General features: G+C 38.8%; 2 protein-coding genes across 2 annotated transcripts; one reads left to right on the top strand and one right to left on the bottom strand.

Annotated features, from left to right (window-relative positions):
- Positions 1-1661: 1661 nt before the first annotated feature.
- Positions 1662-21275, bottom strand: LOC110158500 (GDNF family receptor alpha-4-like). The gene is made up of 8 exons (XM_020923007.2): positions 20945-21275; positions 11688-11954; positions 11518-11610; positions 11081-11450; positions 10414-10523; positions 9878-10012; positions 7653-7801; positions 1662-3809 (listed from the first exon to the last, which is right to left on the bottom strand). The coding sequence occupies exons 1-8, from the start codon at positions 20997-20999 to the stop codon at positions 3615-3617; spliced, it is 1374 nt and encodes a 457-aa protein (XP_020778666.1). The 5' UTR covers positions 21000-21275; the 3' UTR covers positions 1662-3614.
- A 3499-nt stretch (positions 21276-24774) lies between these two features.
- On the top strand, positions 24775-27042 carry si:dkey-251i10.1 (uncharacterized protein LOC100038774 homolog). Its single transcript, XM_020922861.2, has 4 exons — positions 24775-24985; positions 25792-26278; positions 26353-26493; positions 26603-27042. The coding sequence occupies exons 1-4, from the start codon at positions 24875-24877 to the stop codon at positions 26758-26760; spliced, it is 897 nt and encodes a 298-aa protein (XP_020778520.2). The 5' UTR covers positions 24775-24874; the 3' UTR covers positions 26761-27042.
- Positions 27043-27119: the final 77 nt, after the last annotated feature.

Below are 27119 nucleotides of genomic sequence, written 5' to 3'. Positions count from 1 at the left end.
CTGTCCTGTCATTTTAGATTATGACCAAATATGGTTCCTCAAGGTGGAGTTTGGAATTTTTGATAGATTTTAGTTTATGTATGCTTTGTTAAGACAATCAAATATTTGAACAAAGTAATAACGTTCTGGTTAGATTAAGGATTCCAAATGCATGATAACTCTTTAATAATGAATCCATCAAGAGTGGATTTGACTGTTTAATGGATTTACCCTTAAACTGTGCATATTCAATCCATATGTTTTAGTTTTAGAATTGTTAACAGCACTATAATTATTATTATTATTATTATTATTATTATTTTTAAGACAAAAATAAGTCTAGCTGGTATGATCACAGACTTTTTGTGTTATATTTTAAAATTTTCAAAGTTTCAGTTCACACAAGAGTCAGCAAGGCTGCTCACATATGATTATCTGCAAAGAAATACTCAGAGTTTCTTAATTAATAATCATGTGATGGACTGTGCTTATCTCTGTGCTTTACAGGGACGAACAGAGGAGCAAGGCAGCTCCTCCTGAGGCAGCACTGGCTTAGGCCTGATTACTGTCACTGTGCAAAGAGGTACAGTGTAAACCTGATCATGCTCTGCTCTCACTCTCTGCTCTCAAGGGACTAAAGCTGCTGTACATGTGCCATGTACCATGTAACCACTGCAGACTTTTACAACAAGTCACCTAGTTTATGAAATGCTAAATTAAATAACATTAAATTAACACAACTATATAGATTAGATCTAAATTATTTGTTTTGGATAAACATAAAAAAGAAAATGTTGTGCGAATGGTTGTGTGTTAACTAGAAAGTTGGTGGCGGTGATAAATGGCTGCTTCTTCACAGGATATACAACTGTGGCTACGGTACTTATGCAGAGTAGATTTGGAGAATGAGTAGTTACTCTATGATTTCTCCTCTGCATAATCAAAGGTGCACTAACTGTTTTCTGTGTTTCCTGGAGGAATATTCCATCTGCTTGTCTCTTTAGAGATGTTATTTCTTTGTCTGGAATGTTTTGTATGGCAAGGCTTTTATTGCAAAAAAATAGAGAATTTATCCTGTGAGTGGACTTGGCTCTTAGCAGATTTGACCTTTAACTGGACTTGGGGGCACTAAATGTTTGCGTAAAGCATTAACATCTCTGTGGAGACAAGTAAGTGAATCCTCCACCAGAAAAGTTACATAATGCACCTTTAATGGGAGAGTATCTGCTAATCACAGTATAGTACAAACTCTTAGGCTTGGCTCAGCAGAGTGGCAACCTGCCACCAAACTCACATTCTTATTTTAGCTTGTGCCAATTTAATTAGAGCCCATTTGTGTTAAACTAAATATATCAAAGCTGTCCACTTGAGCCTGAAACTAAAAGCCAGAAAATTAGATGAGCTCCAGTTTGCACTTAAAATGACATTACAGTTTCCTTCAGCTGAGCCTTTGTCAGTGCATTAAAAGTATTAAGACAAGTCTTTGTCCATGAGGCTTGTTTGAAGCACAATTTGTCTTATTTCAGGATTACTATTCAAAATTATATGAAGCAAAAATTATATACACTTTATCTTATAGTAGATGTGACTTTAGAAGAATTTAGAAAGGTTAAATAAAAAACACAAATTAATAAAATAAATTCAAACAGATAGCTTCTTTTTTTTTTTGGAAGGACGTGGCATTGTGTTTTTTTTATTGTTTCAACAGGTACATAGTTTTATGTCACAGACGTACACCATATTGCCAACTCTTTGCAGTGTGACATGCCATTGGCAGGAAAACCTTTGGTCTCCTTGTCATTCATTTGAATGTAAAATCTATTCACATTTATGAAACACATATTTGGACTGAAGTGCTCATAGACACATATAATGTATTTTACAAAGTGTACATTTATAAACATGTTGATTTCACACACTCTTTAAGGCCAAAACACTAAACACAAAAATGACTCTTGACATAATCAGTGAAAGTCCTCCTTATTGAAGTGCCTTAAGTTCATTTGTCCATGATTGTATTCAACAATGAAGGGGTTCAAAGAGTATTGAACTTTTTAATAGTTTACTTTAAAGCATTACACAACTGATAAACATATATTTATGGCTTATGTTTATTCAAAATCCTTGGTTATACATATTATTTTAGTAATCCTTTATTGTTGTAATATTTTTTACAGTTACTACAGAGTGTTTATAAACAGTACTTCTTCATCATCATATTAGAATGAAAAGATGTCCATAATGTGCAGTTACTGACTAGACTTGTATTTACTATATTTCTATTTGAACTGGAACATTTGGAAAGTCTCCAGTGTTTTAAAATGAGCTCAATTTTTCTCTTTAACAAACTTCTCATGTATTACCAACAGTACTTCCCTGCAGCTGAGCAATTTCACCTGAAAATGAGCCATAAGAGAAAAACTATTAACATCAACAGAAGATATTTGAAGCTAAGAAAGAGAGAGAGAGAGAGAGAGAGAGATAAAGGTAGGGAGAGAGAGAGAAAGAGAGAAAGAGAGAGGTGGTGCCCTGTACCCTGAAGAGCTGCAGACTCTCCTGTCCGGCCTTGTATCTCTGCATCTCTCTCTCTCTGTGATATGGAAGCAGCACTAAAAACACATCTTGTAGCGGATATATCGTGAAAGGGCCTGACAACAGTAAATTGGCTATTTGCTCCCTTGAGCCTCTTCCTAGATTCACAATCGGTACAGTGCAGTAATTGCTTATGTTGCGTTTCTACACATAACTCACACTGAAGAATTTTGTTGTTTGTTGTTACTTTGGCCTATAGTTCACTTGTGGGTTAACAAAATAAGCTACTGTAAACTATGCTAAATCAGAGCAAACAGTTGTTGCTTGTACAGAAACTAATCTTACTTCCTGACTTCTCACTTCTCTACAACAAACTTCTGTAACTGCCCAAAGAAGGTTAAGTGGCGTTCTTCTGAGCATGTTGTAAAGCAGATTATCTTGCTCAGCCAATGAGCTGGAGATGAGAGGAAGAGCCAAAGGGGTGGCCCAAAGGCAGATGGGACATGAGTCATGTAGAAATCAAAAGTGCACACTCATGTACACAGAGTGTGGCTGTAGGCCATGTGCTCTTGTTAAAATGGACAAAGCAGACCAGAGCCTCTACGGTCCTTTCAGCACTTTCACTTCGGATGCTCTCAGCTGTAGCTGCATTTGGCACATCCATGTTTTTGAGACTGCAGTAAATGTCCACATATTGTACAGTTGTTTGTCAAATCCTTTCTCCTTCCATTTCATCCTGCAGCTGTGTCTTTGTTCTTGAGCAGCAGCTCATCCTTTGCGGCTTGTGTGGCACTGACGTTAGAAAGACATATTCACATACTGCCATAGCATTACTCTGTCAATAATAAATGCATATGTACAAATAGACCACATATGATTTTGATAAAAATCCACTCACACTTTGTGCCAGTTCAAGTGTTGACTGTTGGTGAGGGTTGCATTGGAAAGTGCATAACACTCAAACACTATGCAGCCCCACAATGGAAAAGATGATATAATTATAATACAGTGGTATGTGTGACATGACATTGCACAGTTTTACACAACAAAGTTAAATAGGAGTGTGCATTGTTTCCATTAGTGATCAGGCCTCTTCAAACGCATCAGCAGTCCCAGTGCAGCCCACACAGAGGCAGCAACATCAGTAGTAGTACTGGCAGAGGTCGCTCAGCTGCTCCATGCTGACTGCCCTTTGCTCCAGAGTCCATATTGGAGTCCTTCTCTGAATACGGAGGAATCACATTGAAATCTTTACTTCTTTGCTCTTGGTGTGCCTCCTCTTCCTCACTGTCGTCCATCTGAAATAAAAGGAGCACAGTGACTTTTTTTCCAATTAGCCAAAGAAGCGGAGTGTGGAGCGAAGTTGAGAAGGAAAAGTTTAACTACCTTAAAACACCAACTAAAGCTAATTCTTCTGTACAAAGGACATAGTACGTGAATGTGGTCACAAATGAACCCAATACTGGTGGCTTTGGAGAAAAGGACTCTCAGAAAACGCAGGGCAATAACCAACCAGGTCCTAAAAACAGATTTAACTCATGGAAGTCTAATGTGTTATAATGGTAAAGTCAGAAGCCCTGAATCAGCTTCTTTTGATGTCTGCCCATTGTGAATTGCATTAAGGTAAAGCTGCTTTTGTATTCTCTCACTGTGCTTAGTGGCTCAGAGGAGCTGTGGGAGAAGCAGCTCTTTTCCATACATAACAATTCAACAATGACTATATGAATGTTATCAATCAGCAGAAATGAATTAAATAGATGACCTATTCATGATGGCATGCACATATTACTATACTGAACACTGTCAGGATTATTCAGCTAATTGATAAATGTGATTAAGAGCTAAAATAAATGACCATGATCATCTCAAGAAAAAAAATCTAAAAAGTAAAGATAAATGAACAGTGCTTTCTATCTGTTTGTTTGTGTCACATTAACATAATAATTTTATGATTCAAAAAGTTTGACTTTATAAAGCTGGAAGGTTATGTATGTTTAAGATCAGGGACATAATGATATGCAAATCTTATAGTGTCATTTTATCACAGTGTTTATCTGGTATGATATTTACAATATTGTTGTGACTGAAAGTAGATTATACTGGGGCAGCAGTCTAAGCAGGGACTCCCTGGCCTCCCTCACCCCAGACACTTCCTCCACCTCATCCGGTGGGACCCCAAGTTGTTCCCAGACCAGCCGAGAGACATAGTCCCTCCAGCATGTCCTGGGACTTCTCCGGGGCCTTCTCCTGATGTGACGTGACCAGAACACCTGTCCGGGGCAGATGCCCAAGCTCTCTCAGCTGGCTCCTTTTGACGTTAAGGAGTAATGACTCCTGTGTGATTTAGCTCCTCACCCTATCTCTAAGGGAGCACCCAGCCACTCTCGGACAAAACTCATTTCGACCTCTTGTATCCGTGATCTTGTCCTTTCAGTCATTACCCAAAGCTAATGACCATCGATGAGGTTAGAACATAGATTGACTAGTAAATTGAGAGCTTTGCCTTTCCACTCAACTCCTTCTACATCACAACAGTCTGATACAGTGACCACATCACTGCAAACGCTGCACCGTTCCTCCTGTCAATTTCATGCTCCAACCTTCCCTCACTTGTGAACAAGACCCCAAGATACTTGAACTCCTCCACTTCAGTGCATGTTGCAGGTCCTGGTTCGATGAAGCCATCAGAACAACATCATCTGCAAACAAATGAAATCCTGGGGCTTCTGAACCGGACCCCCTCCGGCCCCTGACTGTGCCTAGAAATTCTGTCCATAAAAACAATGAACAGAACCGAAGATAAAGGGCAGCCCTGGCAGAGTCCAACAGGGAACAGGTCTGACTTTATGCTTTATGCTACAATTACTGTCATATTCCAAATGATTGACAAAATGTATATAATTGTATATAATTGTCATTTGTGTGTGTGTGTGTATGTGTATGTGTATATATATATACACATATATATATTCATCTTGGCTTCACTGAAACAGCTGAAAGGACTGTGTCCTATTAAGTTTTGTTCTCATTAGCATACTGCTTCTATGCCACAATGCAAAAAGAGCATTTTGATTAAAACTCTTCATGTTCTTATTTGGGACACTTTTACATTGCAATATGACAATTATTTTTACATCCCTATTTGAAATTTACAGGATAATCCAAAACTGCCTAACCTCTGCATAATGTGTAGACAACCACTGAGCATTACATTTCTAACAGCAAATCAAATCCCTGCTCTTGTCTTGCATTGGTCAGTCATAATTAAATGCTTCAGAGGATTTGAATCAGCAGTTACCCATAATGCAATTCCATAAAATCGGAACAACAGAAATGAAGCTGTCAGCGATGATCTGTCTTTTAATGTGACCCTACTCATCATTTAGGCTTTTAAACTGCTCTAGTTCTTTGACCTGAAAAAAGGCACGCACAACAATAACTAGATATTGGCATCTGCCCCAGAACAATCAAATATATTGGACACTTTCTTGACTTGTAGCCAGTTTCCTTCCCTGGACAGTTTGTGATGTCTGCTGAAAATACAAACAACTTGAATACACAGGCGAGCGTCAATCATGAATGGCCTTTATTATCAGATCATTTCAGTGGACACAGAGGCTGATGTCTAGCGGCTTATGGGGCTGTACTGTGGACGGAGTGAACTGTAGCTTAACAATACTACAGTAGCACAGAGCTTTCAGGAAGCAGCTGTCACCACGTTGCACTGAGGGCCCAGCTGTGGTGTTACAAGACAGGCTGTTTCCTTTGGCCACTAATGACCACCAAACACCCATTGACTAGATTTTATTTTTCTTTCTTTCTTCTTCCCAAATGTAAGGTATTGTCTCAGGTCTCTATGCTACACAGGTGAAACCTGACAAGAAAATTTTGGGACAAAAAAGCATAAAAAGCTGAATATCATACTGGATATTCAACATTTAAAGGTCCCATATTATGCAAAATTGACTCTTGTGAGTGTTGTGTTTTGTTTCATTCATATGTGAGTAACCCTGCATTATTAATCTCTCTTCATCTTCAAAGCTCAAAATGCTCTGTTTCAGCTTGTTTTCAAGTTTTCAAGTTTCAACACCTTTAGGTTGAAACCTTTTACATTTTGATCAGTAAAGATTGGCAACTCCAGGGCTGAAATTAACTAAATGTGGAGCACTTCCTGTATTATCATATGACATCACAAGGTGGATCAGAAGAACTCAGCCTAAATATGCAGGTTTTGTGTGTTTAACATGTGTGAATAAAATAAAACACATCTCCTGGTATGTTTTGATGAGGAAATAACATTATAACATAACTCACAAAATACCGTAATATGGGCCCTTTAAGCCACATTTCAGCAAATTACTGGTGAATTGCCACAATTTATTGTGATTCTCCACAAAAATATTAAGTTATATACACACACGCACACACACGCACACACACACACACGCACACACACACACACACACAAATGTATGTAAAACATCCATTAGTTGGATACTTTCCTGGGGCCACACTTATAAAACTTTACGTGGAATTCTTCCTAAAAGTGTGCACAGAGACAGACAAACCAGCACAAACTTCCTTAAACCTGCTGCTTACTTCTCATCCCCGTAAGCACAGATTGATGCCCGATGATTTGGACCGGGCAACATATTTCCACATCCTTTCCATCCAGGTCTTTTTGTAGCTCAAAATCACAAACTTAATGTGGAAACTCAGTAACAGTTTTGTATGTACACACGGTTTATAAATGAGACCCCGTTCTGGTGGAAATGTGGGAAAAGCTCTTTTTAGTTTAAACCTGTATTTTCAGAGTCACGCACTACAGCCCTTTTATAAACCATTTTTATAGCAGTAAGTTTATATTTGCATTGCTGCTGTTAATACCAGAGCATTGTCTCTTCAAACACTGTCATTTTTAAATAAACAACTGAATATCACATAAAAGCCCTGATACTGCAGAATAACACGCAGGTGAAGGAATAAAGCGGATTTAAGCTATTCTAAACCGCAGGGGGTGCAAACACGAATGCTACTGTAGCGCATTAATCTATAGAAAAAAAAGAAAAAAAAACACCTCCAGCTTATCTTCCAGCACAATGAGAACAGGAGCGGACCTGGGGGTGACAGAGGGCACTTACACTGTTGGATTCTGGGATGGTGTTGTGGCTGATGTGGAGTCTCTCTGGGTGCACGCGTTCAGAGGGGGGAGGGGCAGGTGCTGCAGTGTTCTCCTCAGAGGGAGGAGGAGGGGGGGCAGCTGAGACCCCCATAGAGCTGATCGCACTCCCTGAAACACAAGCAGCAGGGGTCAGGCTCATTAAGTTATTATTTATCCTCACGGCGTCATGGCAAATATCAGCAGTGATGGTTGGCAGATGAATGTCTGAAAACAAGTGATAGTGGGTGGTCAATTGTTGTATAGCGTTGTTTTGCGTAATAAACAGCATGCATTAATTAAATAAGATAAATGTGTAATATATGCAAAGTAGACTTTAAGGTCATTATGCAGAATCGACTTGTGAGCTTTTAGCTGTTGTGTTTTGTTTCATTCACACATGTCTGGGTAATCTGTCTATATCGCCAAAGTTCAAAATTCTCTGTTCCACCTTATGCAGTCAGGTAGTGGTTAACGGCTACCTTATTACCTTTTTCTTTAGCAGAAATTGGCAATTCCAGGCCTGAAATCGTTCAAATGATTCTAGAGAAAGCGTATGGAGTTTAAAAACACAGGAGCAATACCTGTATTACCACATGACATCACAAGGTGGAATAGAGTTTTCTGTTTGAGAGAAGAAGTCAGGTATGTTTAGATGAGCAAACAACATTATAACATAGATAGCATAACATGGGCTCTTTAAGGAGTCAAACATGTAATACAAATCGAAGACATAGATTTGTATATATGTGTTAAGAGTTTTATGAACGAGTATGGGTATTGAAAGCACTTTTTTGGATTGTCTCTTATATTATATTAGATAGATACTTTATTATCCCAAAGGGAATTTGTTAAAATTCTTGGCATTATAAGAAGGAGTGTATAGCTAAAAATAACAGCAAAATGTAGTATACTAAATAGAGAAACTTATTCTGGTATTGGAATATGCTTACATTCAGTTTTATTTGCACATATAAGTAAAAAAAATATATAATGACATTATAAAAGAGATGTTTCATTTACTTGTATTATATTATTATATTTACTTGTATTATATTAAAAATGCTAATATACTAAAACCTTTTCAGATCCAAAAAAACATTTTTGTCTCTTTCATTCAACGTTGCTTTAAAATCCATTACTAAATTGGTTTTCCTGATACATGTTCAGTTGTTTGTATATCTCTAAATGTTGTACTACTTTTTTGGCCATAGCTCAACATGAAGTCATTTTCTGTTTACCAGATACAGATGAAGGATTTATCGACTCTAGAGACTTGGAAAGGCGTAATCACAACTGGCACTGGGCCAAACACAAGATGGAATATCTCTGATTTATTTATTCAGAAAAAAAACCTAAACGGTCCACTGATTTGCACTTTCTATTAATTATAGTCTGCTTCATTTGAATTCTGTATTAATGCATATTATAAAACACTCAGAGCAGATCAGTTTAGTCTCACACTGATGGTATGACAGCAGGAAGGTAGCGCTTCCCTCGTCACTGTCACACAGGGACACTGAGCCTGCCACTCCAATTACTGTGGATGCATGGAAATGATCAGGGCTTTGGCACTGTCTCTGCTGATTCTCATGTCTGGGTGAGCAAAGCCATAAGTTTTAATCACCATGGTTTTCTTAGTCTCATCTTGGATCTTGGAAGGGTTTTGAATCTAAACAAACCAGAGGTATCTTTGTACTTTCATTTGGAATGTATAGATTATATTAGCAAATAAATAATGTGTGGATATTGATTTTAATTAAATAAATGAGTGAGTGACTAAAAAAATAAAAATAAATTATTTAAAGATGTGATTGTAACCTTTGTAGTGGGGGCTCTGCAACCTTTTTGTTTCCAAGCATGTTCCACAGTATGGCATTAGGCTTGTCTATCTTGCATTTACTGAATTATAGGTGGTCTCTCCACAGAACTTACTTGTCACTTGGTCTGGTGGCATTACCTGCTTGTCTCCATGGAGATAGATAGGTTTAATGCCATACTGTGAAACATTTCAGGCAATGCAATGGCATCACCATGGAGACAATCAGGTGTTGACCTTCCTAAAATGAAAGGTGACCTAGTCATTGTAAGTTGCTAGTCATGCCTACAATACGTATGTTTATTATATGTAGCTTTTACCATTCACTCATTTTCATACCTTCAGTCCGGTCAGTCCAATATGTATTTTATGTAACTTTTTGTACTTACGTAGACAGATGTTGGAGGAGAAGAGGGTGAGGATGCGCTGACAGGCCTGCCACTCGTTCCCACTGCCCTCGCATGAGCACCATTGGGACACCTCTGTGCTGCTGTTGCTCACATAGTTTGGAGTCATAATAGTACCTAAGCAAAACCAAAACCACTGGATATTACAAGGGCTGCTATAGGAAAACTTAACGTGATTTTTCCAGTTGCCACAATTTTTTCATTTCCAACAACACCTGTGCAGAGATAAGGTATAACAATATTAGATCCTCGGGGAGGCACTGTGTCCACTCGTCAGGCGCTTGATATTAATAATTACAGTTGCACAATATTACACTTTTCTAAGGAAACAAAAAGAAATCATGACTTCCGGGTCATTTGCTGGAAATAGCAAATCGAGTTTTAAAAGTGGAGGCAACTAAATTTGAGACTTGCCAACTCAGTGTTTATTAAAGTCAACAGAAGTATTGGCGCGATCAAATCCAAGCTGTGAAAAAGTTTCTTCTTTGATTTGTTGTATTTTCTCTTTTGAAACTCACCAATGAGTCCAGCATAGGCCTTGAGGCACATGGCTCTGCTTTCGCGGACACATCCAGAGGGGGACTGGGACGAGGGCTGGCAGTTTTGCTGGAAATCTGCAAAACGTGATCTAAAAAATGCAAAACAAACTACCATGAAAGGCAACGTTTTTAATGTGTGGCAAATGATGGTCTGAGTTTTGAAGTTGCTTTTTCATTGTGGAACAAAAAAACACCCACTAAAGTGCAAAGCAAAACACACATGGAGGCAGCAGCACAAATGACTAACTGTGCTGTATATGCCAGGACAGTACCTGAACAACTAACATGTACGATCTCTGATTTCTCTGACATTGACAGTTACAGGCCTTTAGTTTAGTTTAAAACTGGTACTTTAATAAATTTAACACATTCTGTATGATGTTTGTAAACACATCCTCTTTTATTTATTACATAAAAAAATTGGCTTTCAACAAAGTCTTCAAACCCCTAACAAGCTGAGTACAAATAACATTTAAGATTTGTTTTTGTGGCTGATTTGAATTTACTTTGAAAGTATTATTTACCGAGTGCTAGAGATATTCTTCTTTATTCCTTCTGAAGATTCTGAGAACAAAACTATGTAAGGAGCAGAAGCTCTGCCTAGCTCTTGGGGCTTCATGTGGTGTACAAAGGTCCTGAGTCGTACCTGCACAGCTCGTCTTTGGTGCAGTATGTGTGCAGGCTCAGACAGTTGGGTTTGCCCACTCTCTCTTCTCCCCTAGTGGTCTCCTCATAGGAACATGAGGGGACGATGGTTTTGCGTCTCCTCTCGCCGCACAAAGTGTCTGAGCAGGGGCAGAAGAGCAGAGCGAAGCTGTACTCTTCGGGGACACGCTCCAGGAAGCGGCGCAGGGCTTTGTGGCATTTCTGTCGGTTACAGCTGCTGTCGGACTGGCCTGCTCTCTTTGTGCAGGCCACCACATACTCTGAGCGCAGAGAGCCACACTTCTCATACAGCCCACAGTCCTGCGCTGCCTTCAGACACTGGTTCTGTCCATCCACTGACAGAGACGAGGCTGTGAAGAAGCGCCAGGGTCAGAAATCATTCATGTGGGAGGAGAAACAGTGTGAGAGCAGCTGTACCTGACATTATAGAGGCCATTTGAGACATCTCAATGTTTCTCACCAGGTTGATCTTCAATTCTTCATAAGGGGATATGTCATACTCTTCATATGCTGAAACAAGAAACATTCCACTTTGAAACATATAGCTGAAAATCTCTGTGGCCACAAATACCAGAAACTGTGTGCACCTGCAAACCGGACCATCCAGTAGACCTTCAGACAGTGCTCCTCCCTTCTGGAGCCCCGCTGACACTTGCACACCTGCAGGGGGCGATAATACTGCAGAGCATGCTGGGCCTCCAGGCACTCAAGCCGGGCGTCTGACCCGAGCGGGGACACGGCCTCCTCAGCTGCACAGTACTCCAGCAGCCGGTACTGTCCCATACAGGACGGATCCTGGACACAGCCCTGCTCTGCCAAAACACAGTCCAGAGAGGCAGACACCAGAGCACCACCTACACGAAAGAGGTCACATGATCAGAGGAGGTCACGTGATCAGAGAAGGTCACATGATCAGAGGAGGTCATGTGATCAGAGGAGGTCACATGATCAGAGGAGGTCATGTGGTTAGAGGAAGTCACATGGTCAGAGTAAGGGAACAAGAGCAGCTCCACCATTATAGGTGCAGGGCTGGACCAACAAAAAATGATCAGGTCCGGTTTTCTCTTTGAATGATGTCTCACTTTTCTTTTGTTCTGAATATTTCAGTAGAGGTTCTCAGAGCTCCTGTGTCCTGAGCTCATGCCTGAATAGAAAATGCTCTGGACTCAGGCTCCTGGTCTGGAGGCTCATAAAACTGAATAATCTTGTGCACCAAAATGCACCGTGCCAAATGCTATATCATCAGCAGCAACTGTACTTCACATAAAATACAGTATTTTTCAATCTTCTAGAAACACAGAAGGGTCTATAATATTTTGACATAATCTCCTGTATCCAGCACACATATGTTTACATTCATCTTTATGATTACATGAAATAGTCATTTAGCCCAACTGTGGTTCAGCTTATTCATTCACTAAAATCAATGGCAATAAATTCCAATAAACACCAGATAAAAAAACTGTTCCAATCTAACACCAGGTGCCCTGTTCAGTGAGCAGTTAAAAATACACAGAGAAAGAGAGAGAGCAGTATGATTGGCAGTGTTTTGTGGAGAATAGGAGGAAGCAGGGACCACAACTAATTTTTCATCCTCATGATTACTGTTGAGATGCACAATGCTGGCAGGCCCGAGAGAGAAATGAACGCCTTTTCACAAAAATACATTTTTTATCATCACAAAATTAATTTTCAAATGTGACACAATTGTCCCCACAAGTTACACTTGAGGCAGTGATTTGAGCCTGGCGAGAAAATGCCGGATTTTGTATTTTGTGCGCATATTTCCACAGATATGTCACATAGAGAGCATTATTCATTCATAGTAGTAATAACAGAGTAGAGATTGACTTCATGTACGTCCAGTTAATCTCCCTGTACCTCCTCTAGCCCTTGTCCTGTGGGTGTGTATGCCTGTACTTGATGGTCCACTGTAACAATGCTGATAATCCACATAAAAGAGATTATACTCAAACACACATACTTTTGTGTTTGATTGGCCGCTCTTCGATTAAGCTCCTGCTGACTGGCGTCAAAAGCAAAGCCTAAAATCAAATTCTGCTGCAGCATGTTTCGCAATTTCAGACACCACATGAGGTCCACGTCTGCTCTGGCACGAGCCCACAATGAGCACAGGCTACGCTCCAGCGGCACCACAGGAACAGAGCCAGCTCCGCCTCTGTACGTAGTGTGTATGCCATACACTTACATACTACATGCACTGACCACACTACTATTACCTCTTCATTATGCAGTATTATGTATGGAAGTGACTTTTTTTTTACTAAAAACCAAACAGGACATACATCTATAGCAGATATACATACATACATTTATATATTTTTTCTCCAGTGAGCTACCTTTATGAAACAAAAATACCAGAGAGCTTCCAATTTCAGCAATAAGTAAGTAAGTGAGTAAGTATAAGAGCTACAGCAAGCCTTAGATGAGGAACAGCTCAATGCTTATAAAACATAAACCACTATTCATTTATCGGTGCACCAAGTTGGGCATCAAAATGATTTATTTACAATGATGATTAATCAAATTTTACTTATTATGAACAATACATTGAATTCTGAAACACCTTGGCAAGCTACTTGGAAGGGGATGGAGAGCTACTGGTAGCTCCCGAGCTACAAGTTGGAGACCCCTGATCTATAGGGTCATAAATTTAAGGAACTCATATTAACAGACCCAAGTATAATTTAATATACCAATATTAAAAACCTAATATGAATGCACTCTTTGTCCTTAAAGATACTTTCAAGTTGGAAAAGGTGTTTATTGTTGCATTGGTGAACAGAAAAGATTCAGGTATACCAGTGGGATAATGGGGGATACTTGGATATTAAACAATTGTGTTATTCTTTTTTAGTAATATATAATCACAGAAACATGTGCTTGTTAGTATTTTATTTGGTGCAGTGTTTCAGAAGAAGAGTGAATGTAACAATACAAAGTGTTTGTTTAAGTTAAAGTTAGCAGTAACAGCTCCATCAACAGTAGCAGTGCCATACCTTACGGACTTAACATTAGTCTGACTAATGCTTTAACCAAGTGCAGCAGACTGAGGATGGTGTTCTCTATACGAGAGTGATAATCAGAGTAGTACATTTATATGAAAGGGGGACCCATGTGACGCTTCAGCCCCTGGCCCCCAAATTTCTGTCACTGTCTTGGTGGTAATAGCTCCTACAAGCGCTCAGAGTTGAAGGGTCTGCTGGGTTTTATTTCGGTGCCTGTAACACGGGAGTGGGGCAGCAGAGCATGCAGCCTGTTGGCCAGTCATTTGAGTTGAGAGGACATTTGTGATGGCAGAGTGGTGTAAGCCCGATATGTGAAATGCATTCAGAGGGATGAGCACAGAAGGAGAGGAAGTCACAGACCCCACAAGGAAATGACAGGGAAAGTGAAAGTGCTGAAGCAAATTGTCACGGCCCATCTCTGAACCCATTCTTCTGTTTCAAAATGGCAGCAGGACATAAATCACAATGCCCCATGATGACTTGCGGTTTGTTTGAGTTTCATCTTGTAAATCAGGGCTGCAATGACCCATTAATATTGACCATATAGTGCACCATATATTACAAGATTTCTTTGTATGTACATTAATCAATGTAACATGATGCATATTAGGGTTGAGGAGCCCAACTTACACTGTTTAGATCAAGCCTGCAGTGACCCACAGTTGCAGTTGTAGTAATAGTAATTTTACAGACAGGTTTTTCTTATTTACAAACATGGTCTTTGATGACATAGAAATGATACATAGAACAGGCTAGGGTTGTCACAATAATGAAACTTACACTACAGAAATGCTCAAGGTTAAATACAGATTTAATTAAAACAACAGTAACATTTGTTTCAATTACAAAAATATCTGACTGTTTTAAAGTGTTAAGAAATTTTTGAAATATTCCAGTTTTGTCTTAGATTATTTAGACATTCATAATGGGTATCTAGTTTTAATAATGTCCAGTGCTATCTTTGACCTCATCCTCTCTGCAACTAATGTCCCCATTTGCTCAATAATAATCCTATTCTGCAGTTTTAGCACCACTACAGTCCACAAACTAATAAATCGGTTACATTTTTGGGAATATCAGTCTAACCTAAATATTTTTCCATATGTTTTGCCAACTCAATAAAGTTGTGTTTAGGAGAGAAGTGTTTAAGTAAGCCCAGCACAGGGACTCAAGCTACATTCAAATGTATAAAAAGTCATATGAACGGTCAGCTAACATGATCATTTAAAATCAAGCACAACCACTTACATTTTTTAATTGGGCTGTTATTATTTAAGGTATAAAGGAAAAAGAGAAGTGTCCAAGAATGAGGCAGTAGTTAAATTCACTGTCCTTCTTTCCTTCTTGTATACTCAGCATTTTAACTTTCATCCAATCAGCTGAAAGTCCCACGATCATTAACATTTTACATAAGAAGCACGCTCAATCTGACTGTGAAAATGCAGAGGAAGAATTTTTAGACCCATTCCCCCCAGGCCACATAAGCTCTGATCCTTTACATGTATTTCTTAGGACCTAGTCTAATATAACCATATTTATTTCCACCAACCTATAAAAGATGATTGATGAAAATTTTAATAAATTAATCAAAATAGTCACCAATATGCCTTTATTAAATAATGCAGTGCAGTGTGACTGCTGGGTGCCGTTCATGCCCTGTGGTTGCTGTGTGCTTTTTACCCAGAGTGACAATGACTACAGACATATTTTCAGAAAGGACACAGTTGCTGGATCTGAAAAGGTAACTCCGAACAAACCAAAAAATCTTTTGTCATTCCTGACTTTGCCCTCTCTTTATCATACAATGTTTCAGCCAAACCTGTGATTTTCCTGGAGCCTATAACACAGAATACAATAGGTGCCCTGAGAACTTCTGTTCTGCAGGTGTGGAAAACACGACTGGAGCTCAAAACCATCTCAAATTGCTTTAAAAGCAATTTTGCAAGATAGCCTGACCGAAAATCAGTGTGCTACAAAACTATGAAGCGCTGGCTTAACCCCCTAGCAGTGTCCAGGCATGTGGCTGCCCTCGCATTATTGAGGAGAGAAGCTGCTAGGTGCCACCTCCATAGGCAACAGTTTAAATGCAAATAGAGTGTATGACATACTATATAACACAAAAACAAACTATGCTATCATTAAAAACATAGAAAGTAGAAGTCTGTCATCTCCACTTGCAAAAGACAGGATGCATGAAGTTATAAAACAACACTTTTCATTTACATAACTTTATTCTCTTGTTTTTAGCATTTGTTTGTGACAATATAATTTTCCTCCAATCAGCTTTCAGTGGTCAAACATCTGTGTCCACCTAACCCTGGCTTTTTTTTCACACCAACTAACTTCACTATCTCTATCCACACTTTAGTTCATAGTTGAAAGTTTTAGACTAGTCAATCAATGATCTGAAAGAACTTTGTACATATCCATCTGATACTCAACATGTTCCACCAGGCTTTACTCTCGCTCTCCTGGTAAAACATAGTTACATCAGGTGTCTGCTTCTCACTGCTGCAGTAAATATTTCAGACTTTTGCTTCTCCTCCTCATACTACAATGTCCTGAATAATACTGTTAGCACACATATAAACCCTGGATAAACACTGAAGCCCAAAGCACACGCCAGAACAAAATAAAATAGATTGCTTGAGACAATAGCCAAAAGACTGCTGCATTTGCTAAGGTGTCAATCAGAAAAAACATAATCTTCAATTTTATGGAGGACATTTTAATTAACATCCACGCTTTAAACATCAAATATGTGAAATAATTGCATGTTCAGAAGGCATATTTTACGTCTTCTTTATCGGAGTAATGTCTAATGGGCGGAGTGCCAGTTTAATCTTTGTGGGCTGTCGTCCTAAACGAAACTGAATTAGGAACAGTACATGAAGACAATGGCTCAGCAGAAATGAGAGAGAGGGAGAGAGAGGTCTGGTGGCAAGATAAGGAAGACTAGAGCAACCTGGGATTTTGAGGTTGGAGTGCTCCCGTAATCCTATACACACACAAGATCAGACAATGAAGCCCATATGTAAGATTGTCTTGTGTACTGAAATATTTGTACCAATAAGCATTCACTTCTTCAACATGTGCAGTATATGCAGTAATATTTGGACCTCACAAGTCAGCCTCCACATGTGCATCACCTGTTGCCGATTCACTGCTGTTTCTTCCATGGATCACCTCCAAAAAATAATGACCACTGCAGACCAAGAACGGAATACAAGAGTTATAATGCAGTTTTAGAAATATTATGATTCAATTGTCCTGCTAGCCATCACAAATTGGCTCTTGTTATGCAGTTGTTATTTGTTCAAGTTTCCTCCTCCTATGAAAATGTCCTTTAAAAAGTAAAGTTAACTTGAGGGTAGGGAATCTGCCAAACAAAGGCCAATAACATAGCAATATTTAAGAGCCAAGACCACAGTTTTGATTGTTGGTGTTTAATTTGAGCTTTACGCTGTCTTCAAGAGGTAACTACAACCGTCTGCCTCTTGTAGGAGTTTACACTTCACTGTGATTGGGTCAATCCACCTGACACACACTCAGAGCATGGCAGAGGCTGGTCAATATGAGGAGTGGTTACAACAGAGAAACGCTGACTCACTGTATGACAATGGCTCCAAAATAGCAGGGATCAGATCATATTTATTTTGTATTGATATGATTATTATTATCATTATCATTATCATTATTATTATTATTATTAGTAGTAGTAGTAGTAGTAGTAGTAGTAGTAGTAGTAGTAGTAGTAGTAGTACACCACTTTCTTACTAAGCAATGTGGGCGATGTGTCTTGCCTAAGGACACCACACCGCTGGTCCCCCAAGTGGGCTCCCATCCAGCACTAACCAGGCCCAGCCAGAGGTTTGGTCATATTGTTATTCACTTGCCAGTTGTCATAATGTTTTGTTTTATTAATGGGAAACTTTTTGAAAACTAACAAGGCAGCTACATTATCACAAAACAAAATGACGAAAACATGTTGTATGATTTGGTGATTTGTCCTGTGGCATGTCATTCCAGTTGGAGTGCACTGTTGAACAACACATCAGTATATTTATATGCTTTGATATTCAGTTAAAATTGTCCATCTAAATTTCAATGTATTCTTTCAGTGTTAGATCTGCTCTATTTGCCAAATTAAGACTGGTTCTGGGCGGATGACATCTCAGGAATAATGCATGAGATCTTGAAAGGCACTGCACTATTGCTAAAGCTACATAAATCAATGCAAAGCTGCAATTGTTGGGCTATATTAAACACACCTACGATCTTCTGTTATGGATTATTCATGTAGAAAAGAATAGTGCAATAGTGGTGCTATTATTTCACTTGATCAAGATAATCAACTTATTTTGGGCACATGCTCTACTTAATAACATAACCAGCCATAACCATAACTTTATTACCACTGATATTTGAAGTGAGTACTTGTACTGGTGTCTGTTTGTGGGTGGAGGATAGGGCTGTAAGATTAATCGCAATAGAATTGAAATTGCAATTTGAATGGAGGCAATTAAGAAAGATTGCAAAGTATCATAATTTCTTCCACAAAAAAATAAATATCCCATTTTATTATCCATACAAACTGTTAACACTGTAGTTTAGATCTGTACAATCTTCTGAAATGAGAGACTTGTATTAGTTTGTGAGTTCATATTTGAGTCTATTTGTCTTTTATTCCGGACACATTTAAAATCTGAACTTTAAACAGAATCCTATTATCAAAACATAAATTGCAATGCTTGTCAGAAAAATCGCAATTAGATATTTTCCAAATCGTTAAGCCCTATATTGGAAAACGCAAAATGTAATAATGATGATGATGATGATGCAAGGGTATATTTCAGTGTCTATCAAAAGTTTTCTAAGAAACTTGTCTAATTTTTTTCCTGTAAGATCCAGAAAAGGATTCTATAATATACACATTTTAAAGACAGGGTAACTGAAAAACAAAAAAACATCCATGCTTTGAGTCAGGTGCACTAACCACTATCCCACCAATAAGATGTAAATGAACAATGATATAATCTAGACTAGAGGGAACAAAATCTAGTCATGTTTGAACTGACCTCTTCTCCAGCTATGATATAGTCAAAATATAAGTATGAAAGTGTCACTGAAAAAAACTGCTTGGCTAAAATTTATAGTAAAATGTGAAGAAGAAATAAATAAACCTTCTAAGTGCATCACAGGTTGTTGCATGTAGGTCTGCATATGAGGTGATGTGCTAATGTTATTCCTGCTCTGTGCAATCATTTAATATCAGCAGGTGCAACCTTTATAAGAAAAAGCATTATGTAAACACATAAGTGAACTTTAACCTTTGGGGAATCCCCACTGACAGACTGTGGGCAGGCCCTGTCAGTCACTCTCTCCCACTGTTATTGTTTAAGTCATCATCTCATACAAGGTCAGGCATATTAGATGGTAAAAATAACAGGCTTCAAATAGAACAGTGTCCATGGGCTATTTACACAGGCAGCTATAGGAGAAAATGTATCATCTGTGCATATTACACCTCCAGCTTTTCTTAATGATGATTATAACAGATTAAAACAAGCCATTTTTTTGCAGTTAGGCGTAATGTCAGAGAATCATGACAATCAGCATAATAAGCGCTCCTAATGGTGTGCGATTGGGTGAAATAGAGCTTGAAAACGATTGGCTGTCATGCTGTGCCTCCACCTGTGAGCGTGTCAGCTGTTTGACACAGCATGATGAACTATGGCTGCTTCTGATGCTCACAAGAACGCATTCATCATTTTGGGATACTAATCTGTAACGGACAGGTCTACCTGACTGAGTACACTTAGCTCACCTGAATAAAAACAAGACAGCTCTTTCAGAAATGTTTGAATTAAAGAAACTATTCTGTTTTACGGCTTGTCAATATTCCAAACATAAAAAAAGAGTTCATGCCAAAACATGCCATAAATTCACTTTGTTCTTTTCCTCCGCTTTTTCCTATCAAAGGCCTAGTGTATTTGCATTCCAGATTACAATTTTAACTATAGTGAAGAGAGAGAGAAACAGAACATGCCAATGTGCTGTGGGAAATTACTCCAGTGCTCATTTCATAAAAAGCTGCCTAATGTGATTAGCCACTCTAATCAACATTATAAAATGTACAAGTAGACTACTTTCATAACTAACCAATGATCTCACCACTTGTAGATGATGTAAACTTCGGAGCTGGATAATGTATTTGCATACACTCAAACAAACTTCACTTTCTTTGAAAGAAGTCTGATAATTAAACTATTTATCAGGCCAGACTAATGCTGGCAGGGCTACAGGACAACTTGACTTATAGCCACAAATATGCACATTACTATCATTTTTTGGGTAACTGTACTAATTTGAGTAGATCTTTTAAACCTGTACTAGTTACTGAGTATACAATAAACTATTGTAATTAGTTACATTCAAAATAATACAGCATGTTTTTTTTGCTCCTTTCTATGGCCTACATTAAGAGATAGCAGCACTACATCACCTTTAGATCATTGTGGTTTAAAACAACTCAGCATTAAGCAGTTATTTTTTAAGTTTTGTATATATAATGATGAATAAATGATAAATATTCAAAATATACTAAAATAACATAAAATGTAACTAGTAACTGGTACTTGGAGAGGTATTTTTCTTGAGTACTTTTAACTTTTACTTGATTACGTTTTAATCATGGAACGTTCCTCCACTGCCAGTAATGGAATGGGCACAAACGTAAAATTTCATATTTTTAGTCATAGCAGTAGCCTAAAAGGTGATTTCTTCATTTGGTACTGGGGTACTAGAGATCTTACCCTCACAGAAGATGTAGAGCAGTCCAATGATCATAATGCAATCCTGCGCTGTCATTGGGGAGTTTGAAGAGGTAAAGTCGCGTGCAGCTCACTGACCCGTCCACATCCAGTCCACTGTATTTCGCCTCCTCCGGTAAGGGCACAAAGTTAACCAAACTGAATCCTGCGCATATCTAGGCCCACCACAAATTGTCGCGATTTTTCTCGTCCCATTAATATTCTAATAACGTACATTTAGAAAGACGAGTTTGGCTCCACTCTCGTCGGCCAGTCTGACCGTTGTGAGTATTTGGAGTTGGTGTCACCGCAGCTCCACAGTTGTCCAGTCAGAGCTGAGATCAGAGCGCGCGCACAGTGCGGCGCGTCCTGTTACGCGCGCCACATGATTGGCCAGAGCGCAAAGCTGTGATCGTGACAATCCATTCTTTTCTAAAATAAATGAAGAAATAATTACTTAAAATTTTGTTTTAAGTAATTATACTTAAATACTTAAATTATACCCCCCCCCAGAAAAGCGCTTTTGGTGTTATTTGAAGTGGAGGTTGATGAGAAGATTTGCTAATGAAAACAGCGGCATGTGAAAGTTTTATCTTGTGTATTTTGGAAGACAAGAGCGAGGGCAGTGAACTCATTTACGCTTCAGCGGCTGTTAGAACTAGTTAAATACATTCTCAGGCTATGTTTTGTTTTATCCAATGGAGGGGTATTCTTGGGAAACGCTGCAGCGCCGTCTTGTGGTCAGCACTGAAACGACAACTAGGCCTACTTTTAGTAAACGCAAAGAAACTCAGACAGTTCACCTGCTTTTGATGTACGGTCTATACCTTTTAAATGCTCTTGACCAAAAACAACCGTGGGTGAAACAACAGTGAATACTGCCCTGTAACTGTAGCCTACAACTTAATAACATCTGGTGGACTTCCCCCAAACCTAGTGAAATGATTAAATTTCCCCCTGGTGGTCAGAGTTGAATTAACATTTTGAAAATAGTGCTCCATTCAGATTTATGACAGATACATTTATCTTTACATAATTTATACTGATCGTTTAAATCTGTATAAAATATGGGGATACAATGAACATTTGAGAGTTAATTTTCTTTCCTAATTACTCATGTCATGAGTTAGCAGAGAACCTAGTTTTAATCTGTTGTCCATGTATGATGTACTGAATTGGCACCCTGAAAACTACAATGATATCACTGAGTGGTATGTTGGTAACAAACATGACAATCTGAGATATTGAAATTAGAATACTTGACTTTTTTTTTTAAGTTGTAACAATACATTGGATAAATCAAAGTAATTGTATAACTTTATAGGACATATGTCAGCAGTAGTTTTCTACAGAAAATTTTTATTCTAATGACAAACCAACATGCCTTGTAGCACACACTATACTGTAACCACCCACTGTGGTTTTTATATATAAACTAGAAAAGCACTCAGAGAGCGCAGACCTCCGCCAAGGACTACCCCCCATTTTTTATATAAATTGCGATAAAATCACTCTTCTGGATCAGATCCGGATCAGCCTTTGGAATATGAAAGAGGATCTCATTGTCCATCCCTGAGTCAAATTTCATGGGGTTTGGTCAATAATTAACCGAGATATTGAGAAACAAAATTTTTGGCCCCATTTAACACAATGTTAACTAAAATTTCAAAGTGATCCAGAATCCAGGATTTCTTCCGGATCACCCCCAAAATGAAATCAGTTCTTCCTTTTCACATTTCCAACAAATCCTGAAAATTTCATCAAAATCGGTCCATAACTTTTTGAGTTATGTTGCTAACAGACAAACAAACAAACAGACAAACGCCGGCAAAAACATAACCTATTTGGCGGAGGTAATAATATCAGAGCAGAGTGTTGGAGTGGTGCATGAATACATCAGTGGTGGAAGAAGTACTCAAGTTTGTTACTCAAGTAAAAGTACAAATAAGTAAAAGTATCATGTGAAAAAATCTACCGAAATAAATGTACCTAAAATGTAATGAGTAAAAAGTAAAAGTAGTTTGATTAAGCTTCAAATTTTCTGAGCTATTTTATTTTTATTTATTTATTGTATATTTTTGTTTGCTCAAACTATGAATGTGTTAAATATAAATGCACATTCTCAAAGGTCTCAAATAATAATAAAATAAATATACATTTACTTTTTAGTCCTGTTCAAGAATGTAGTGGAGTAATAAGTAAAGATACCTGCTCTCAAATGTAGTGAAGCAGAAGTAAAACATATCCACTCCAAAAAAAGTAACTTACAAACCCTAAACTTTACTACTTTTACTTTGTTACATTCTACCACTGGAATATATAAATTCATTATGTATTCTTTATATCTTGCATCATAAATATGACACTTGCATTATGAGCACTGACTCTAAAGGCGTAATTTATGTGTTGCACTCTAGGCCCAGGTCTGTGGAGGTGACTCATGTTTACAAATAAATGGTGAAAGCTGGTTGGTTTACAGTCCCTAAGAGAAAATGCAAATATTTCTTTGTTTACACCCGTTTTGTCCTTAACAGCGGGGTTCCAGGAGGTGGTCTACCATGCAAAGTGAGAGCATTGTGTTCCAGTTTCACCAGTCTGTTGTTATGAGAAACACATTAGAGTGAGCTTCTTTAAAAAAAGCACCCTTTTGTTTCCAGTGAATGATAGGATAGGCCTATATGTCAGCAGGAGTCTGAGTGGGTGGGTGTCAACTAATTAAACATATTTCAATCTGTAGATTAGGGAATTTCAGTTGTAATGTTTTATGTTACTGAAATAGACCATGTGTCTTTTTGCCCTTTTTGTAAACATTACTATAAACCAGTGGTTCACAACCTTTTTCTCCCAGCTGGGTACTTTTGTGACCTTAACATCTTCCTCTATGTACTGATACTGTTTTTATGAGAAAAAACAACAACTTTCTAGTTAATAAAACTGTTATTGGACAGTAATACTTATAATATACTTCATAGAACCCATAAAAAAATAACACAATCTAGGACCTATTTTCTAAGAACCCCTAGGGACCCTCTGAGGGTCTATGTGTGGGCAATAAATATGGGTCACTCCAGGTTGATTGACTGCTGTAAACCCACGTATTTAGGGTACTTTTGGCTATAGTAGGTCAGCCCTTGGCATATTATAGGGCTATATTTCATCTTATCAGTTATCAAACTTTATTTGTCACTAGTGGTGCAGTTAGCCTATTTAACCTTTGAACACACAGTTTACAAAGACTGTAACTCTGTAACTACAGCCTCATTGGTTGAGTGCTATCTTACACAATAGTATGGCAAATCCAACAGAATGGTGTTTTCATTCTCATATTTAAACAAATGTACTTAAACCTCTGAAATCTATGGTCACATGTCCTCTATAAAGTCAGAATACTTCAACGTTACCCATTTATTCAGCTTTAACTACATATATGATCCCTGATGATAAGAGCAGGCACCTCTTATTTTCAGTGCAACTTTGAAACTGTTGGGAAAAACATTAACATCATGTATTCCAGTGAAGTGCATGCTACACTACACTACAGCTACACTGTTGTATATCCAGATCATAATTCATCCTTTGAACTAATTTGGGCGTACATCTCACTCCATGTCAAGCACGGGCTGTAATGTCTTCCATCAGCTGAATGAATGAAAAGCGCGTAGTAGCTACACGTGATACTTGTTTCGTAACTTGGTAGAATATTTATGAGCGTGGGGGTAAGTTACGACGAAACTACGATGCGCGTCCTGATTGGTGAAAAAACTGCGACGTCTCATTTCTACTCACGCTTTTTATCGCGAGTCATCGCTTCACTTAAATTCTCGTCGAGACTTTCCATTCGGCCATTTCGTCGGTGCAGGCCATCAGCCGTAAAGGGTAGCGGGATATATCTTGTACTGGTAACCTGAAAGCAACACCAAGAAGAACCGCACAATGAGTGAGACGGCAATCTCTTTCGCCAAAGACTTTTTGGCCGGTGGCATCTCCGCTGCCATCTCCAAGACAGCCGTCGCTCCCATCGAGAGAGTCAAGCTTCTCCTTCAGGTAATTCTGTCTTCCGGTTGTAGCGCAGTGGCTAACCGGCTAGCCGCCTGAATAAGATTATAAGGGCATTGCTTGGTAGGCTAGTCAGGGTGGGTGTGTAACAACTGAAACACAGTGTATAGTCGTGTCGCCAGTCACGGATAGCTTTAAGTTTTGGCAGTCATATAAACGAAACCTTGAGGTCATCATTGAATAGTACATGACCTACAGGAGCTTTGCAGCTAATGTTAGCATCCCACGTTAACCTTACCCGGCCCAGCTAGCTAACAAAGGACAAACCCTGAGCTGACTTAGGAACACCGTGTTCTAATGTTGTGGACCCTTTAAAAGTTTGGTTTGCTGATTTTAATAGTTATATCGTAATAGATGCTATAACAACCACCTTACGCCCCCCGACTAATGGAAAATATTTGAGGACTGTATACATGTTACTGGAGCTAGCTATGAGATTGATTTGCTGAGGCCCGGCACAATTTTTTGGAGCCCAGTGAACTACTTTCGCTTTGTATGATTGTGACTAGCACCATTGCTTTAGAATAGTTTTTGTTGACAAGCTGACGACTTTGATAAATTAGTTTTTTAGTGTTTTTATTTTTATTATTGTTGTTGTAATATTATTATAGGCTTGTATTGTAAATGATTGATCTTCAGCTATTCCGAAATTGATCTTGGTCAACTTTCTTTTTTTAATAAGTTGTGTAAAGCTACAGGTTATAGGTTAGGACCAAGGTCACAACAATGACTGCTTGGCAAATAGTCACCTGTAAAACTGACTGGCATTAACCCTTTGCTAATTGCTCCTTCAGGTCCAGCACGCAAGTAAGCAGATCACCGCCGACAAGCAGTACAAAGGTATCATCGACTGCGTTGTCCGTATCCCTAAGGAGCAGGGAGTCCTATCCTTCTGGAGAGGTAACCTTGCCAATGTCATCAGATATTTCCCCACCCAAGCCCTCAACTTCGCCTTCAAGGACAAGTACAAGAAGATTTTCCTTGATGGTGTTGACAAGCGCACCCAGTTCTGGAGATACTTTGCCGGTAACTTGGCCTCTGGTGGAGCTGCTGGTGCCACCTCTCTGTGCTTCGTGTACCCCCTCGACTTTGCCCGTACCCGTCTGGCAGCTGATGTAGGAAAGGCTGGAGCCGGAAGGGAGTTCAATGGTTTGGGCGACTGTCTGGTGAAGATCTTCAAATCTGATGGTCTGCGGGGACTGTACCAGGGATTCAATGTGTCTGTGCAGGGTATCATCATCTACAGAGCTGCTTATTTCGGCATCTATGACACAGCTAAGGGTGGGTATCCTATTGTTGTATTTTTCTAAATGTCGTCTTCTTGACCTCTAAGCACCTGTGCCTCTCTTCTGCAGGTATGCTCCCAGACCCCAAGAACACCCACATATTGGTGAGCTGGATGATTGCACAGACTGTAACAGCTGTTGCTGGTCTTACTTCATACCCCTTTGACACTGTTCGAAGACGTATGATGATGCAGTCTGGACGTAAAGGAGGTCAGTTGCATATTTAACATGCACAAATATAGATTTGCTTATTGACACTTTTAATGCATTTGTGCATTGTCCTTTGTAACCGACTTATTTGTTTTTTTTATTTTTTCAGCTGACATCATGTACTCCGGCACAATTGACTGCTGGCGTAAGATTGCGCGTGACGAGGGTGGCAAGGCTTTCTTCAAGGGGGCTTGGTCCAACGTCCTCAGAGGCATGGGCGGCGCCTTCGTGCTGGTGTTGTATGATGAGCTGAAGAAGGTCATCTAATTCCTATTGTCACATCACTGTCTAAATTGGCTAAAATGTAATATCTTTCCATTTCTATGGACTCTACATTCTGCCTTATTTATGGGAACAACCTAAAGTATGTCACCACTAGTTGTGGGCAATGGCGGTTCGTTGGCTGTAAGTTGTGAATCTATGATTTTTAAAACGTTCCACACCCTCTGTACCAATGTCATTCCAATTAAAAAAAACTGATACCTCCTGTCATTTATTAGATTTGTATGGTTCCAACTTGAATAAATGTATTCTGGGAACAAAACTTAACTATTGATCTCAAGTCTCCTCTCAATGACACGAGAAGGGCGTTCACTGGCTAATGACATGCTCCAAGTGGATTACAA

The sequence above is a fragment of the Boleophthalmus pectinirostris genome, unplaced genomic scaffold (genome assembly GCF_026225935.1).
Source record: "Boleophthalmus pectinirostris isolate CB_2022bp ecotype Guang Dong unplaced genomic scaffold, ASM2622593v1 HiC_scaffold_12, whole genome shotgun sequence".
Taxonomy (NCBI): domain Eukaryota; kingdom Metazoa; phylum Chordata; class Actinopteri; order Gobiiformes; family Gobiidae; genus Boleophthalmus; species Boleophthalmus pectinirostris.
This window is presented reverse-complemented; position numbering and strand designations above follow the sequence as displayed.

Bases quoted from the DNA above. Each gene is read 5' to 3' on its own strand.
- LOC110158500 (XM_020923007.2), bottom strand. From the start codon at position 20,999: ATGACAGCGCAGGATTGCATTATGATCATTGGACTGCTCTACATCTTC. The intron at 11,611-11,687 runs GTGCACACAGTT...TTCTTGTTTCAG, and splicing joins CTGGATGGTCCGGTTTGCAG to CATATGAAGAGTATGACATA. The intron at 3,810-7,652 runs GTAAGTGCCCTC...CTTTTATTTCAG, and splicing joins CCATCCCAGAATCCAACAGT to ATGGACGACAGTGAGGAAGA.
- si:dkey-251i10.1 (XM_020922861.2), top strand. From the start codon at position 24,875: ATGAGTGAGACGGCAATCTCTTTCGCCAAAGACTTTTTGGCCGGTGGC. The intron at 26,279-26,352 runs GTGGGTATCCTA...TCTCTTCTGCAG, and splicing joins CATCTATGACACAGCTAAGG to GTATGCTCCCAGACCCCAAG. The intron at 26,494-26,602 runs GTCAGTTGCATA...TTATTTTTTCAG, and splicing joins GCAGTCTGGACGTAAAGGAG to CTGACATCATGTACTCCGGC.